The sequence below is a fragment of the Anomaloglossus baeobatrachus genome, chromosome 5 (genome assembly GCF_048569485.1).
Source record: "Anomaloglossus baeobatrachus isolate aAnoBae1 chromosome 5, aAnoBae1.hap1, whole genome shotgun sequence".
In the NCBI taxonomy this organism is placed as follows: Eukaryota; Metazoa; Chordata; class Amphibia; order Anura; family Aromobatidae; genus Anomaloglossus; species Anomaloglossus baeobatrachus.
In genome coordinates, this window is record NC_134357.1 from 294211093 (window position 1) to 294224380 (window position 13288).

General features: G+C 49.1%; 1 protein-coding gene across 3 annotated transcripts in view; it reads left to right on the forward strand.

The window, feature by feature from the left end:
* Positions 1-13288, forward strand: part of RNF157 (ring finger protein 157) — an 89226-nt gene that overhangs the window by 13181 nt on the left and 62757 nt on the right. For all 3 annotated transcript variants that reach the window (XM_075349583.1, XM_075349584.1, XM_075349585.1), the window contains exon 3: positions 1514-1632. In XM_075349583.1, coding sequence (XP_075205698.1) covers positions 1514-1632 — 119 coding nt within the window. The remainder of the gene's footprint in view (positions 1-1513; positions 1633-13288) is intronic.

Below are 13288 nucleotides of genomic sequence, written 5' to 3' on the forward strand. Positions count from 1 at the left end.
AGGATATCTCCTTACCTTCTTTTTGTCCTCATCCAGTTCACCAATGTGAAAAGGATTTGCACTTGTTAGATCTGGTGAGAGCACTCAGACTCTACATTTCTCGTACGGCGCCCCTACGCCGCTCGGATGCACTCTTTGTCCTTGTCGCTGGCCAGCGTAAAGGGTCACAGGCTTCCAAATCAACCCTGGCTCGGTGGATCAAGGAGCCAATTATCGAAGCTTACCGTTCGGCTGGGCTTCCGGTTCCCTCAGGGCTGAAGGCCCATTCTACCAGAGCCGTGGGCGCGTCCTGGGCTTTGAGGCACCAGGCTACGGCTCAGCAGGTGTGTCAGGCGGCTACCTGGTCGAGCCTGCACACTTTCACGAAGCACTATCAGGTGCATACCTATGCTTCGGCGGATGCCAGCCTAGGTAGACGAGTCCTTCAGGCGGCGGTTGCCCACCTGTAGGAAGAGGCCGTTTTACGGCTCTTTTACGAGGTATTATTTTACCCACCCAGGGACTGCTTTTGGACGTCCCAATTGTCTGGGTCTCCCAATAGAGCGACAAAGAAGAAGGGAATTTTGTTTACTTACCGTAAATTCCTTTTCTTCTAGCTCTAATTGGGAGACCCAGCTCCCGCCCCTGTTTTTTTGTGTACACATGTTGTTCATGTTGAATGGTTTCAGTTCTCCGATATTCCTTCGGATTGAAGTTACTTTAAACCAGTTTATAATTCTTTTTCCTCCTTCTTGCTTTTGCACCAAAACTGAGGAGCCCGTGGGAGCACGGGGGTGTATAGGCAGAAGGGGAGGGGCTTAACACTTTTGAGTGTAATACTTTGTGCGGCCTCCGGAGGCATAGCCTATACACCCAATTGTCTGGGTCTCCCAATTAGAGCTAGAAGAAAAGGAATTTACGGTAAGTAAACAAAATTCCCTTCTTTGTGCCCTGGGCTTTGTATACCTTCTATTTTGTGCCCTGGGCTTTGTGTACCTTCTATATTGCGTCGGGGGCTTTGTGTAACTTCTATATTGCGTCGGGGGCTTTGTGTACCTTCTATATTGCGTCGGGGGCTTTGTGTATTTTCTATATCGCGCCCTGTGCTTTGTATACCTTCTGTATTGTGCCTTGGCCGCGTGAGTTATCTTGATATCTGCCAGTGAGGTTATGATTGTCCAATCATAGATATTGGAAATTTTTATACCTTTTTCTGAGCTCCTCTCAGCTGATTGATGACCACAGACCACATCAAGGTTGAATGTGCAGGAAAATGCTAAGACTGTAAGAGCCAAACCGTGCAAAGTTTGTAATTAAACCGAATGTAAAAAATTGTTTTAGCTGCAAGTATATGCCTTTAATTTATTGAAGGTAGGAAAGAAAAGTCCCCCAAAGGTGGACAACCCATCTTTTTTTTTTTTTTTAAGATTGATGGGTCTTATAGCATAGACTATATCCTGCCGTTATATGTTGTTGACAATAATGCAGCTGAATTACATCTGTATGTCTGATATGTCCATGTTTCTATATCCAGGGAGTTACTTTGCCAGTCACTTTATCATGGGTGGAGAGAAGTTCGAGTCCAGCCACCCTGAAGGGTACCTTTTTGGTGAGAACAGTGACCTGAACTTTCTCGGAAGCCGCCCCGTCACGGTATGTGTACTAATTGCTGCTGGTTCTATAATCTCAATGGTCTGTGTCCTTAATCCTAGTAAAAAGCTGTATTAATATATGCCATATGGATGAAGTGCTCTTAAGACAACCATGTTTATTTTGCTCTTTCTTTAGCAGTGGATGGGTGTAAAATATATTTTCTAATTGCTTCCGATCATAAGCCACAAAGCGTCTTTCTATTCACACTGCCAAACACACTGCCCCCTCCATCTTGCGCCAGCCTATGTGTTGGGGGCACACAAGGATAGCCCCGCCTCCTTCATGTAGGGCCGGATCACAGTGCTTACACGTGTATAGCTAATCCTGCACACATGCAGTGTTAACCCTCCACGCTGCTCGCTCCGGGCTGGTTTAGTTGTGTCTCCTCTTTTCTCTTCAGGATTGTAATTAATTTATTACATCAAAGCATCATGCAGCATGGAAAGTAGCGTAGTAAAATATACATATCTCCCGATCTGTGTAAATAGGATCAAATTATTGTAAACTCGGTGCTTCTACAGACGGTTATTTTGCCCCAATCTTTAAACTCTATGATGCTACTTTCCTTAAAGCTTCTGCGGCCAATGCGATAATTTGGGTACCACATAACGGATCCACTCGAGAGCTATGCACCGGGGCAAATAATCCCTATACAAAATCCCATGCAGATCATGTCAGCGCCATTTAGAAGCAATGGTTAATCTGTAAGACGGAAAGGGATGTTATCTAACGGTAAGTTACTTAAAAAATGTAGAAGTTGTAGAGGAGCCAAACGCTGGGCAAAAACGGCACTTTGCTTCTTTAGAGACGTAAGGTTCCCTTACACGTTATTGCACAAGTGGCCAAACCATTGAAAACTCATACATGTTTGGCCATATTCAGCGGACATATACGTGGGATCTTTTGGAAGAATAGTTGTCAACCAAACCAGCAAAGGGAATCTGTTGCCAGATTTTTTTTTTTTTTTGCCACCTAATCTGAGAGCAGCATAATGTAGGGGTAGAGATCCTGATTCTAGCGATGTGTCACTTGCAGGGCTGCTTAGTGTAGTTTTGATAAAATCACTGTTTAATCAGCAGTAGATTATCATTACAGGACTACTTGGCATGCTCTCCTGTAGTCCAGGATATTCATAAGCTCTGTGTAATGGCTAGATCTGCAGCAGAGAAAACATTGATTTGATCAAAATGACAACAAACAGCCCAGTAAGTGATACATCGCTGGAATCAGGGTATCTGTCTCTACATTATGCTGCTCTCCAAGGAGTTTAGAACCCAAGGGTCTCAGACCAATTAATTGTCCATAATGAACACTGATTAAGGGTGACTTTACATGCTGCAATATCCGGCCCGATATCGCTAGCATGCGACCCACCCCCATCGGGCATATCGCTGCCCGACGCGCACAAAATCTGGCACCCCCGTCACACATACTTACCTGCATAGCGACCTCGCTGTGACTGGCGTACCGCCTCCTATCTAAGGGGGCGGTCCGTTCGGCGTCACAGCGACTTCACTAAGCGGCCGCCCAATGAAAGCGGAAGGGCGGAGATGAGCGGGACGTAACATCCCGCCCACCTCCTTCCTTCCGCATTGTGGCCGGAGGCAGGTAAGGAGATGTTCCTCGTTCCTGCGGCATCACATGTAGCGATGTTTGCTGCCGCAGGAACGAGGAACAACTTCGCCCCTGCGACAGCAGCGATAACTGGCAGCGGACCCCCATGTCAACGAGGAGCGATTTTGGACGTTTTTGCAATGATCCAAAATCGCTCCTAGGAGTCACACGCTACGACATCGCTACAGCGGCCGGATGTGCGTCACAAAATCCGTGACCCCAACGAGATCGCTGTAGCGAAATCGTAGCGTGTAAAGCCCGCTTAAGTCTATTGGCACTTGTTACTTGTATGAATACATTATTATTATTATTATTTATTATTATTTTCGTTAATGCAATATTTATACCATTATCAATTATACTGCCAGGGAATGTGCTGATGGCAAATGATAATTTTTATGTTTGCAGAAAAGATGATAACATTGGGGAATGTTTGGGAATGATTGTTCAGGTGATAATGATTCTATGTAATAGGGTTTTTTAGTGGTAAAGGAGATGCTACATACAGTGCACCAAACCCACAACATTTGCAGCAACAGTATCTGCCCTCTGCATCGTATATGGCTACAGTGTCCGCCCTCCATACTGTATGCAGCTACACTGTCCTACTCCAAAACATATTCAGCCACAGTGCCCACTGAATACTGTATGCAACTACACTACCCTATTCCATAACATATGCAGCCACAGTGCCCACTGAATACTGTATGCAACTACACTACCCTATTCCGTAACACATGTAGCCACAGTGCCCGCCATCCATACTGTATGTAACTACACTACCTTATTCCGTAACATATGCAGCCACAGTGCCCACCCTTTATACTGTATGCAACTACACTACCCTACTCCGTAACATGTGCAGCCACAGTGCCCACCCTACATACTGTATGCAACTACATTACCCTATTCTGTAACATGTGCAGCCACAGTGCCCACCCTACATACTGTATGCAACTACACTACCCTACTCCGTAACATATGCAGCCACAGTGCCCACCCTACATACTGTATGCAACTACATTACCCTATTCTGTAACATGTGCAGCCACAGTGCCCGCCCTTTATACTGTATGCAACTACACTAGCCTACTCCGTAACATGTGCAGCCACAGTGCCCGCCCTTTATACTGTATGCAGCTACACTAGCCTACTCCGTAACATGTGCAGCCACAGTGCCCACCCTTTATACTGTATGCAACTACACTACCCTACTCCGTAACATGTGCAGCCACAGTGCCCACCCTACATACTGTATGCAACTACATTACCCTATTCTGTAACATGTGCAGCCACAGTGCCCACCCTACATACTGTATGCAACTACACTAACCTACTCCGTAACATGTGCAGCCACCGTGCCCGCCCTTTATACTGTATGCAACTACATTACCCTATTCTGTAACATATGCAGCCACACTGCCTACCCTACATACTGTATGCAACTACACTACCCTATTCCGTATTATATACAGCCATGTCACATGTGGACATGCCGGTTGCCGCCACAGGGCCCCACGCCGGTTGCCGCCACGCTGTGAACAGTTGACTGCGTTGTGTAAGGACTGGGTTTTATTAGACAGTAGCACTGACATGTCACATTTAACATTGGTTATGTTATAGATAACCATGAAATAGAGACCTGTATAAATAGCCATTCCCTATGATTGAAATCCCTGTGTCAGCACAATAGGATGATGGTACTGCTGTATGGGCACGGGTTTGTTTTGCTCACTGGGGGTTGTATAATATACAGCAGTCTATAATAACTGCACTAGAAGAGCAGTCTTTGCAGGGTAACATCTATATTTTTTGTTGTGGTGTAATTGCAATGTTTGTGGGTACAAAGTATCCAATGATTGACGTACCACTTAATTTCCTTTTCTTTCACATTTATGTCTTCACTCTGTGTAAAGGAGTTTTTCTGCTTATCTGGGCAATAATCAGTCATGGGTAAGGTGATGGCAAGCTCTCCGGAGATAAATGGGCCAGAGGTCTCGGTCCTTTAGCAGTGGCAAGGTTAAATGCATATATCTCAGGGAAAATATATCTTTATACCAAGTTAGCCAGTAGATAGAAAAAATAATACAATTTGAGAGTCCTCAGTGGTTTATGCCTTTTAATGGCTAACTGAAAAGATGGTAATAATTGCAAGCTTTCCAGACTACTCAGGTCTCTTCATCAGGCATGGTATAACACAAAATCTGAAGAGTCACATTATACACAACAGGCACATAGAATGGGGCTGTAAATAAGATAAGTGACGTGAAGCAGAACTATCAGTAAGGGAAGGGGACAAACAGTTCTGACAGTAAATATGGGAGCAGTTCATAGATAAGGAATGTGAAAGTTTATTGCCCTCTGATTACCGCTCCAATATTTACTGCCACAGCTACGTTTTCCCATCCCCTACTGATAGTTCTGCTTTACGTCACTTCCCTTATTTACTTCAGTATTCCTGTGTCCTGTTGTGTATAAATATGTGATTCTTCAAATATTGTGTTATAGCGAGCCTGATGAAGAGACCTGGGAAGTCTCGGAAGCTTCTATTTGTTGTCCTCTTTTCAGTTACTCATTAACATGTATCGGCAGGGGCTGCCTGGCAAAGTTTAGCCTGGGGGCAAGCACAGTGCACTGGCCCATGAATTGTGTGTACGTGGCTGTTAGCCCAACAACACTTTGGCAAACTCTTCCATACACAGGCTGCTCGCTAGGTGGAGCGCTCCTGTGTTCTCTATGAGCATCTAACTGATACGTCGGCCAACAGCTTATCTCTGGGAGAGCACAACAATCGGCAGTCCAAAATCGGACATGCATGATTGACAAGTCTCCGCCCCCAACCATTAGTAGGCCAGGACCCCTGTACACATTAGACGATCAGCTGAACCCTTCGATATTGACAGGTTCAGCCAACATTAGTCTAATGAAGAAGGGAGCTTTAGACTTGGGTCTCGTGTAGCACTTAACACTAGAAGTCCCAGAAATTTTGAGCTCCCCCTGAAGTCCCAAAAGAGGGTCAAATGACCCTTAGTCCAAACTGACAACTCTGATGGCTCCAATTAGCATCCTTTCATTTGTAAATGTGGCCATTGCCTGAGGAATCTGCAGGGGGCAATTGTGTTGATCCACTTCAACAAAGGTCTTGTAAGAGAGTGTAAACAAAAGAATGTCATTCGACCCGTCTCTGGGTTCCAAAGGTAGAAATGTTAAATGACCCCTCCTCTGGGACTTCTAGTGTTAAGGCCCTTCCCATAGTATAATCCCATAACGCATAGGCATATGTAGGTTTTCCTGAACCTGGGGCAAAAGTCCTGTTTGATACACCGCTTAAGCAGTAGTAATAGTTATGTGACTGCTCATATGTGATTTGCATACTTAGAGCAGATCATCAGAACATGACTATCTGATTCTCTGTGTGCAGTGAAAAACTGCAGTCCCTGATTCATTGAGAGAAACAGGAAAAAACTCTAGTCGGCATGTGACCATACGTATATAAATCACATATGAGTCACAAGATAACCACTGAAACTAAAAGGTAGAGCTGATTTCTACCCGTATTACACACTATTAGAAATTCACATGCTATAAGAATTTAGTTTATAATTAATGCTCCTAACTAGAGATGAGCGGACCCGTTCAAGTTTGGTTCGGTGTGTTCTCCAGACATTAGATAAAATTCCATTTGGGACCTGGACTTGACTTAAACCCCAATGGAAGTCACTCTCCACCCACATACATCCAGCTATAAACAGCAAACTTCCAGGGATGCACACTATATTCAATAATGCTGTTTTCTTTGTCGCTCTATTGGGAGACCCAGACAATTGGGTGTATAGGCTATGCCTCCGGAGGCCGCACAAAGTATTACACTAAAAGTGTAAAGCCCCTCCCCTTCTGCCTATACACCCCCCGTGCTCCCACGGGCTCCTCAGTTTTATTGCTTTGTGCGAAGGAGGCAGACCTGCACACATAGCTCCACAGATAGGTCAGCAGCAGCTGCTGACCAGGTCGGATGGAAGAAAAGTGGGCCCATATAGGGCCCCCAGCATGCTCCCTTCTCACCCCACTCTTGTCGGCGGTGTTGTTAAGGTTGAGGAATCCATTGCGGGTACGGAGGCTGGAGCCCACATGCTGTTTTCCTTCCCCATCCCCCTCAGGGCTCTGGGCGAAGTGGGATCCTATCGGTCTCCAGGCACTGAGACCGTGCTTCATCCACAACTCCTGTGGAGACTGCTGGATAGGAGCCGGGTACCGTTCAGGGACATGGCCCTGCTACTTGAAGGTACTCTGTATCCCTGTGGGGACCGCGCACGGCAACACCTCAGCTTTGCTGGGTGTGCTAGTGCACCGGGGACCGCGGCGCTGACCGGGTTAAACTGTGCCATTACACACTCAGCGTCGCTGAGTGTGTTTATATGTAGGGGCTACCGCGCTAACCGCCGCTGCCATGGGAAACTGCGGCGCGGCTGGGACTTGTAGTTCGCCGGGGACTTCGGCGCCGGCCGCGCTTTTACGGCGGCCACTCTTATACTCGAGTCCCCGGCTTTCTTGCGGCCTAGTTTCCTTTTCTCCCGCCCCCAGCCCTGACAGGCAGGGGAAGGGCGGGACGCTGCACGGAACGAGCAGCACTGAGGGCTGGAGTATGATTTCCATTCTCCACTCCCCTCACTGTGCACAGTGTGAGCACCAGTTCCCGCACTTTCTCGGCCACGCCCACGGCTCCCTCCTCTCGTCAGGACGCCGCAGCCATTCCTGTCAGCTCCTCCGACGCTGCAGAGAGGGACAAACCCTGGGAGACCCAGACACGGTCTCTGGTGGCCTCACAACCGCTTTAAAGCGGGTGGTAAGCAGCACCTGTTGGTGCTAGCCCCATGGTGCTGTAGTGTATTGATACATTATTTGTTTATAGTATACTCTTTCACTGTATGAGCACAGTTCATTCTGGCTATATACCCTATTGTGTTACTCAGGGAAAACAATAGTATGGCGCCCACAAAGGCAGGGGTGCCAAAACACAGGCTTATTATGCTGCCTGCGCCGCTTGTACGACCCAGCTGCCGGCAGGTCCCACTGACCCTCATTGTGTGCAATGTTTGGCCCCTGTGGCACTTCTTCAGCAGAGCCTCTGCTAAGAGGGGCCCAGGGGGAGCCACCTGTTGACACTGTCCAGGTGACGGGGACTGAGTTTGCAAAACTCCCTGAGACTATGGCTAAGATACTAGAAGCCTTGCAGTCCAGGCCGGTATCTCAGCACAGGGACTCTGTTGAATCATTGTTCCCTGGCCCCCCTCAGTTGGACCAACAATGTCCTCCCGGGGTATCTCATACATCCCAGGCTGAGGGTTCTGACTTAGACCCCAGTCCCAGACCGACTAAGCGGGCTCGCTTAGAATTTCCCTCGACATCATATTGTTCAGGGTATCAGCGGGGGGAATCTCTGGTTGATGATGCGGAGACAGCTGATCAGGATTCTGATCCTGAGGGCGCTCTCAATCTTAATACTCCAGACGGGGACGCCATAGTGAACGATCTTATTGCGTCCATCAAATGCTGGATATTTCTCCCTCAACTCCTCCGGCGGAGGAGTCAGCTTCTCAGCAGGAGAAATTCCGTTTCAGGTTCCCCAAGCGTACACAGAGTATGTTTCTAGACCACTCTGATTTCAGAGAGGCAGTCCAGAATCACCATGCTTGTCCAGATAAGCGTTTTTTCTAAGCGCCTTAAGGATACACGTTATCCCTTTCCCCCTGACGTGGTTAAAGGTTGGACTCAGTGTCCCAAAGTGGATCCTCCAATCTCCAGACTGGCGGCTAGATCCATACTTGCAGTGGAAGATGGGGCCTCGCTCAAAGATGCCACTGACAGGCAGATGGAGCTCTGGTTGAAATCCATCTATGAAGCTATCGGAGCTTCTTTTGCCCCAGCATTCGCAGCCGTATGGGCGCTACAAGCTATCTCCGCAGGTCAAGCGCAAATTGAAGCAGCCACATGCACGTCCGCGCCACAAGTGGCATCCATTACCACCCAGACCTCGGCATTTGCGTCTTACGCTATTAATGCTGTCCTGGACTCTGCGAGCCGTACGGCGGTTGCGGCCGCCAATTCGGTGGTACTCCGCAGGGCCTTGTGGCTACGGGAATGGAAGGCAGATTCTGCTTCCAAAAAGCGCTTAACCAGTTTGCCAATTTCTGGCGACAGGCTGTTTGGCGAGCGTTTGGATAAAATCATCAAACAATCCAAGGGAAAGGATACATCCTTACCCCAGCCCAAACAGAACATACCCCAACAGAGGAGAGGGCAGTCGAGGTTGCGGTCCTTTCGGGGAGAGGGCAGGTCCCAATTCTCCTCGTCCAAAAGGTCTCAGAAAGAACAAAGGAACTCTGATGCATGGCGGTCTAAGTCACGTCCTAAAAAGACCACCGGAGGCGCCGCTAACAAAGCGGCTTCCTCATGACTTTCGACCTCCTCTAGCAGCATCCTCGGTCGGTGGCAGGCTCTCCCGCTTTTGCGACACCTGGCTGCCACAAATAAAAGACCGCTGGGTGAGAGACATTCTGTCTCACGGTTACAAGATAGAGTTCACCTCTCGTCCCCCGACTCGATTCTTCAGGTCATCCCCGCCTCCCGAGCGAGCCGAGGCTCTTCTGCAGGCGCTGCGCACTCTGAAGGTAGAAGGAGTGGTGATCCCTGTTCCTCTCCAGCAACAGAGCCACGGTTTTTACTCCAACTTGTTTGTAGTCCCAAAGGAGGACGGGTCTTTCCGCCCGGTCCTGGACCTGAAACTGCTCAACAAACACGTAAAAGCCAGACGGTTCAGGATGGAATCCCTCCGCTCCGTCATCGCTTCAATGTCCCAAGGAGATTTCCTTGCATCGATCGATATCAAAGATGCTTATCTCCACGTACCGATTGCTCCAGAACTCCAGCGCTTCTTGCGCTTCGCCATAGGAAACGAACACCTGCAGTTCGTGGCACTGCCGTTCGGCCTGGCAACAGCCCCACGGGGTTTTACCAAGGTTATGGCTACTGTAGTAGCGCTCCTACACTCGCAGGGTTACTCGGTGATCCCGTACTTGGACGATCTGCTAATCAAGGCACCTCTCAAGAGGCATGCCAACGCAGCCTCGACGCTACCCTGGAGACTCTCCAGGGTTTTCGGGTGGATCATCAATTTTCCAAAGTCAAATCTGACACCGGCCCAATCACTGACGTATCTTGGCATGGAGTTTCATACCCTCTCAGCGATAGTGAAGCTTCCGCTGATCAAGCAGCAGTCACTACAGAAAGGGGTACAATCTCTCATTCAAGGCCAGTCACACCCCTTGAGGCGCTTCATGCACTTCCTGGGGAAGATGGTGGCAGCAATGGAGGCAGTCCCTTTCGCGCAGTTTCACCTGTGTCCCCTTCAATGGGACATCCTATGCAAATGGGACAGGTAGTCGACGTCCCTCGACAGGACCGTCTCCCTCTCTCAGGCGACCAAAGCTTCCCTTCGGGGGTGGCTTCTTCCCACTTCATTATCGAAGGGGAAATCCTTCCTACCCCCATCCTGGGAAGTAGTCACGACGGACACGAGTCTGTCAGGGTGGGGAGCGGTTTTTCTCCACCACAGGGCTCAGGGTACGTGGACCCAGCAAGAGTCCTCGCTTCAGATCAATGTTCTGGAAATACGGGCAGTGTATCTTGCCCTGAAAGCGTTCCAGCAGTGGCTGGAAGGCAAGCAGATCCGAATTCAGTCGGACAATTCCACAGCGGTGGCATACATCAACCACCAAGGCGGCACACGCAGCCGGCAAGCCTTCCAGGAAGTCCGGCGGATTTTGATGTGGGTGGAAGCCACGGCCTCCACCATATCCGCAGTTCACATCCCAGGCGTGGAAAACTGGGAAGCAGATTATCTCAGTCGCCAGGGCATGGACGCAGGGGAATGGTCCCTTCACCCGGACGTGTTTCAGGAGATCTGTTGCCACTGGGGGGTGCCGGACGTCGACCTCATGGCGTCCCGGCACAACAACAAGGTACCAATGTTCATGGCACGGTCTCAAGATCCCAGAGCTATGGCGGCAGACGCCTTAGTTCAGGATTGGTCGCAGTTTCAGCTCCCTTATGTGTTTCCTCCGCTGGCACTGTTGCCCAGAGTGTTACGCAAGATCAGGGCCGACTGCCGCCGCGCCATCCTCGTCGCTCCAGACTGGCCGAGGAGGTCGTGGTACCCGGATCTGTGGCATCTCACGGTCGGCCAACCGTGGGCACTACCAGACCGAACAGACTTGCTATCTCAAGGGCCGTTTTTCCATCTGAATTCTGCGGCCCTCAACCTGACTGTGTGGCCATTGAGTCCTGGATCCTAGCGTCTCCAGGGTTATCTCAAGACGTCATTGCCACTATGAGACAGGCTAGGAAATCAACGTCCGCCAAGATCTATCACAGGACGTGGAAAATTTTTTCTGTCGTGGTGCTCTGCTCAGGGTTTTTCTCCCTGGCCATTTGCATTACCTACTTTTCTGTCCTTCCTTCAATCTGGACTGGAAAAGGGTTTGTCGCTCGGCTCCCTTAAGGGACAAGTCTCAGCGCTCTCTGTGTTTTTTCCAGAAGCGCCTAGCCAGACTTCCACAGGTACGCACGTTCCTGCAGGGGGTTTGTCACATAGTTCCTCCTTACAAGCGGCCGTTAGAACCCTGGGATCTAAACAGGGTGCTGATGGTTCTTCAGAAACCACCATTCGAGCCAACGAGAGATAGTTCCCTCTCACGACTTTCGCAGGAAGTGGTTTTTCTAGTAGCAGTCACTTCCCTTCGGAGAGTGTCTGAGCTAGCAGCGTTGTCGTGCCAAGCCCCTTTCCTGGTGTTTCACCAGGACAAGGTGGTTCTACGTCCGGTTCCGGAATTTCTCCCTAAGGTGGTATCCCCCTTTCATCTCAATCAGGATATTTCCTTACCTTCTTTTTATCCTCATCCAGTTCACCAATGTGAAAAGGATTTGCACTTGTTAGATTTGGTGAGAGCACTCAGACTCTACATTTCTCGTACGGCGCCCCTGCGCCGCTCGGATGCACTCTTTGTCCTTGTCGCTGGCCAGCGTAAAGGGTCACAGGCTTCCAAATCAACCCTGGCTCGGTGGATCAAGGAGCCAATTATCGAAGCTTACCGTTCGGCTGGGCTTCCGGTTCCCTCAGGGCTGAAGGCCCATTCTACCAGAGCCGTGGGCGCGTCCTGGGCTTTGAGGCACCAGGCTACGGCTCAGCAGGTGTGTCAGGCGGCTACCTGGTCGAGCCTGCACACTTTCACGAAGCACTATCAGGTGCATACCTATGCTTCGGCGGATGCCAGCCTAGGTAGACGAGTCCTTCAGGCGGCGGTTGCCCACCTGTAGGAAAGGGCCGTTTTACGGCTCTCTTACGAGGTATTATTTTACCCACCCAGGGACTGCTTTTGGACGTCCCAATTGTCTGGGTCTCCCAATAGAGCGACAAAGAAGAAGGGAATTTTGTTTACTTACCGTAAATTCCTTTTCTTCTAGCTCTAATTGGGAGACCCAGCACCCGCCCCTGTTTTTTTGTGTACACATGTTGTTCATGTTGAATGGTTTCAGTTCTCCGATATTCCTTCGGATTGAAGTTACTTTAAACCAGTTTATAATTCTTTTTCCTCCTTCTTGCTTTTGCACCAAAACTGAGGAGCCCGTGGGAGCACGGGGGGTGTATAGGCAGAAGGGGAGGGGCTTAACACTTTTGAGTGTAATACTTTGTGCGGCCTCCGGAGGCATAGCCTATACACCCAATTGTCTGGGTCTCCCAATTAGAGCTAGAAGAAAAGGAATTTACGGTAAGTAAACAAAATTCCCTTCGTTACAACCAATGCGAGTCACTCACACTTGGCTGAGCACCGAGTATACCCGAGCACAGCGATGCTTGCTCACGTGGTCGGTATGCTTAAAGCACCTGAACTCCCACCCTGAAATCTGTTTTTTTTTTTTTTGTTTGTTTGTTTTTTTTGATAGTCTGTGTTTGCTACAAACACTGAACTTTGTGTTCACTTATCTT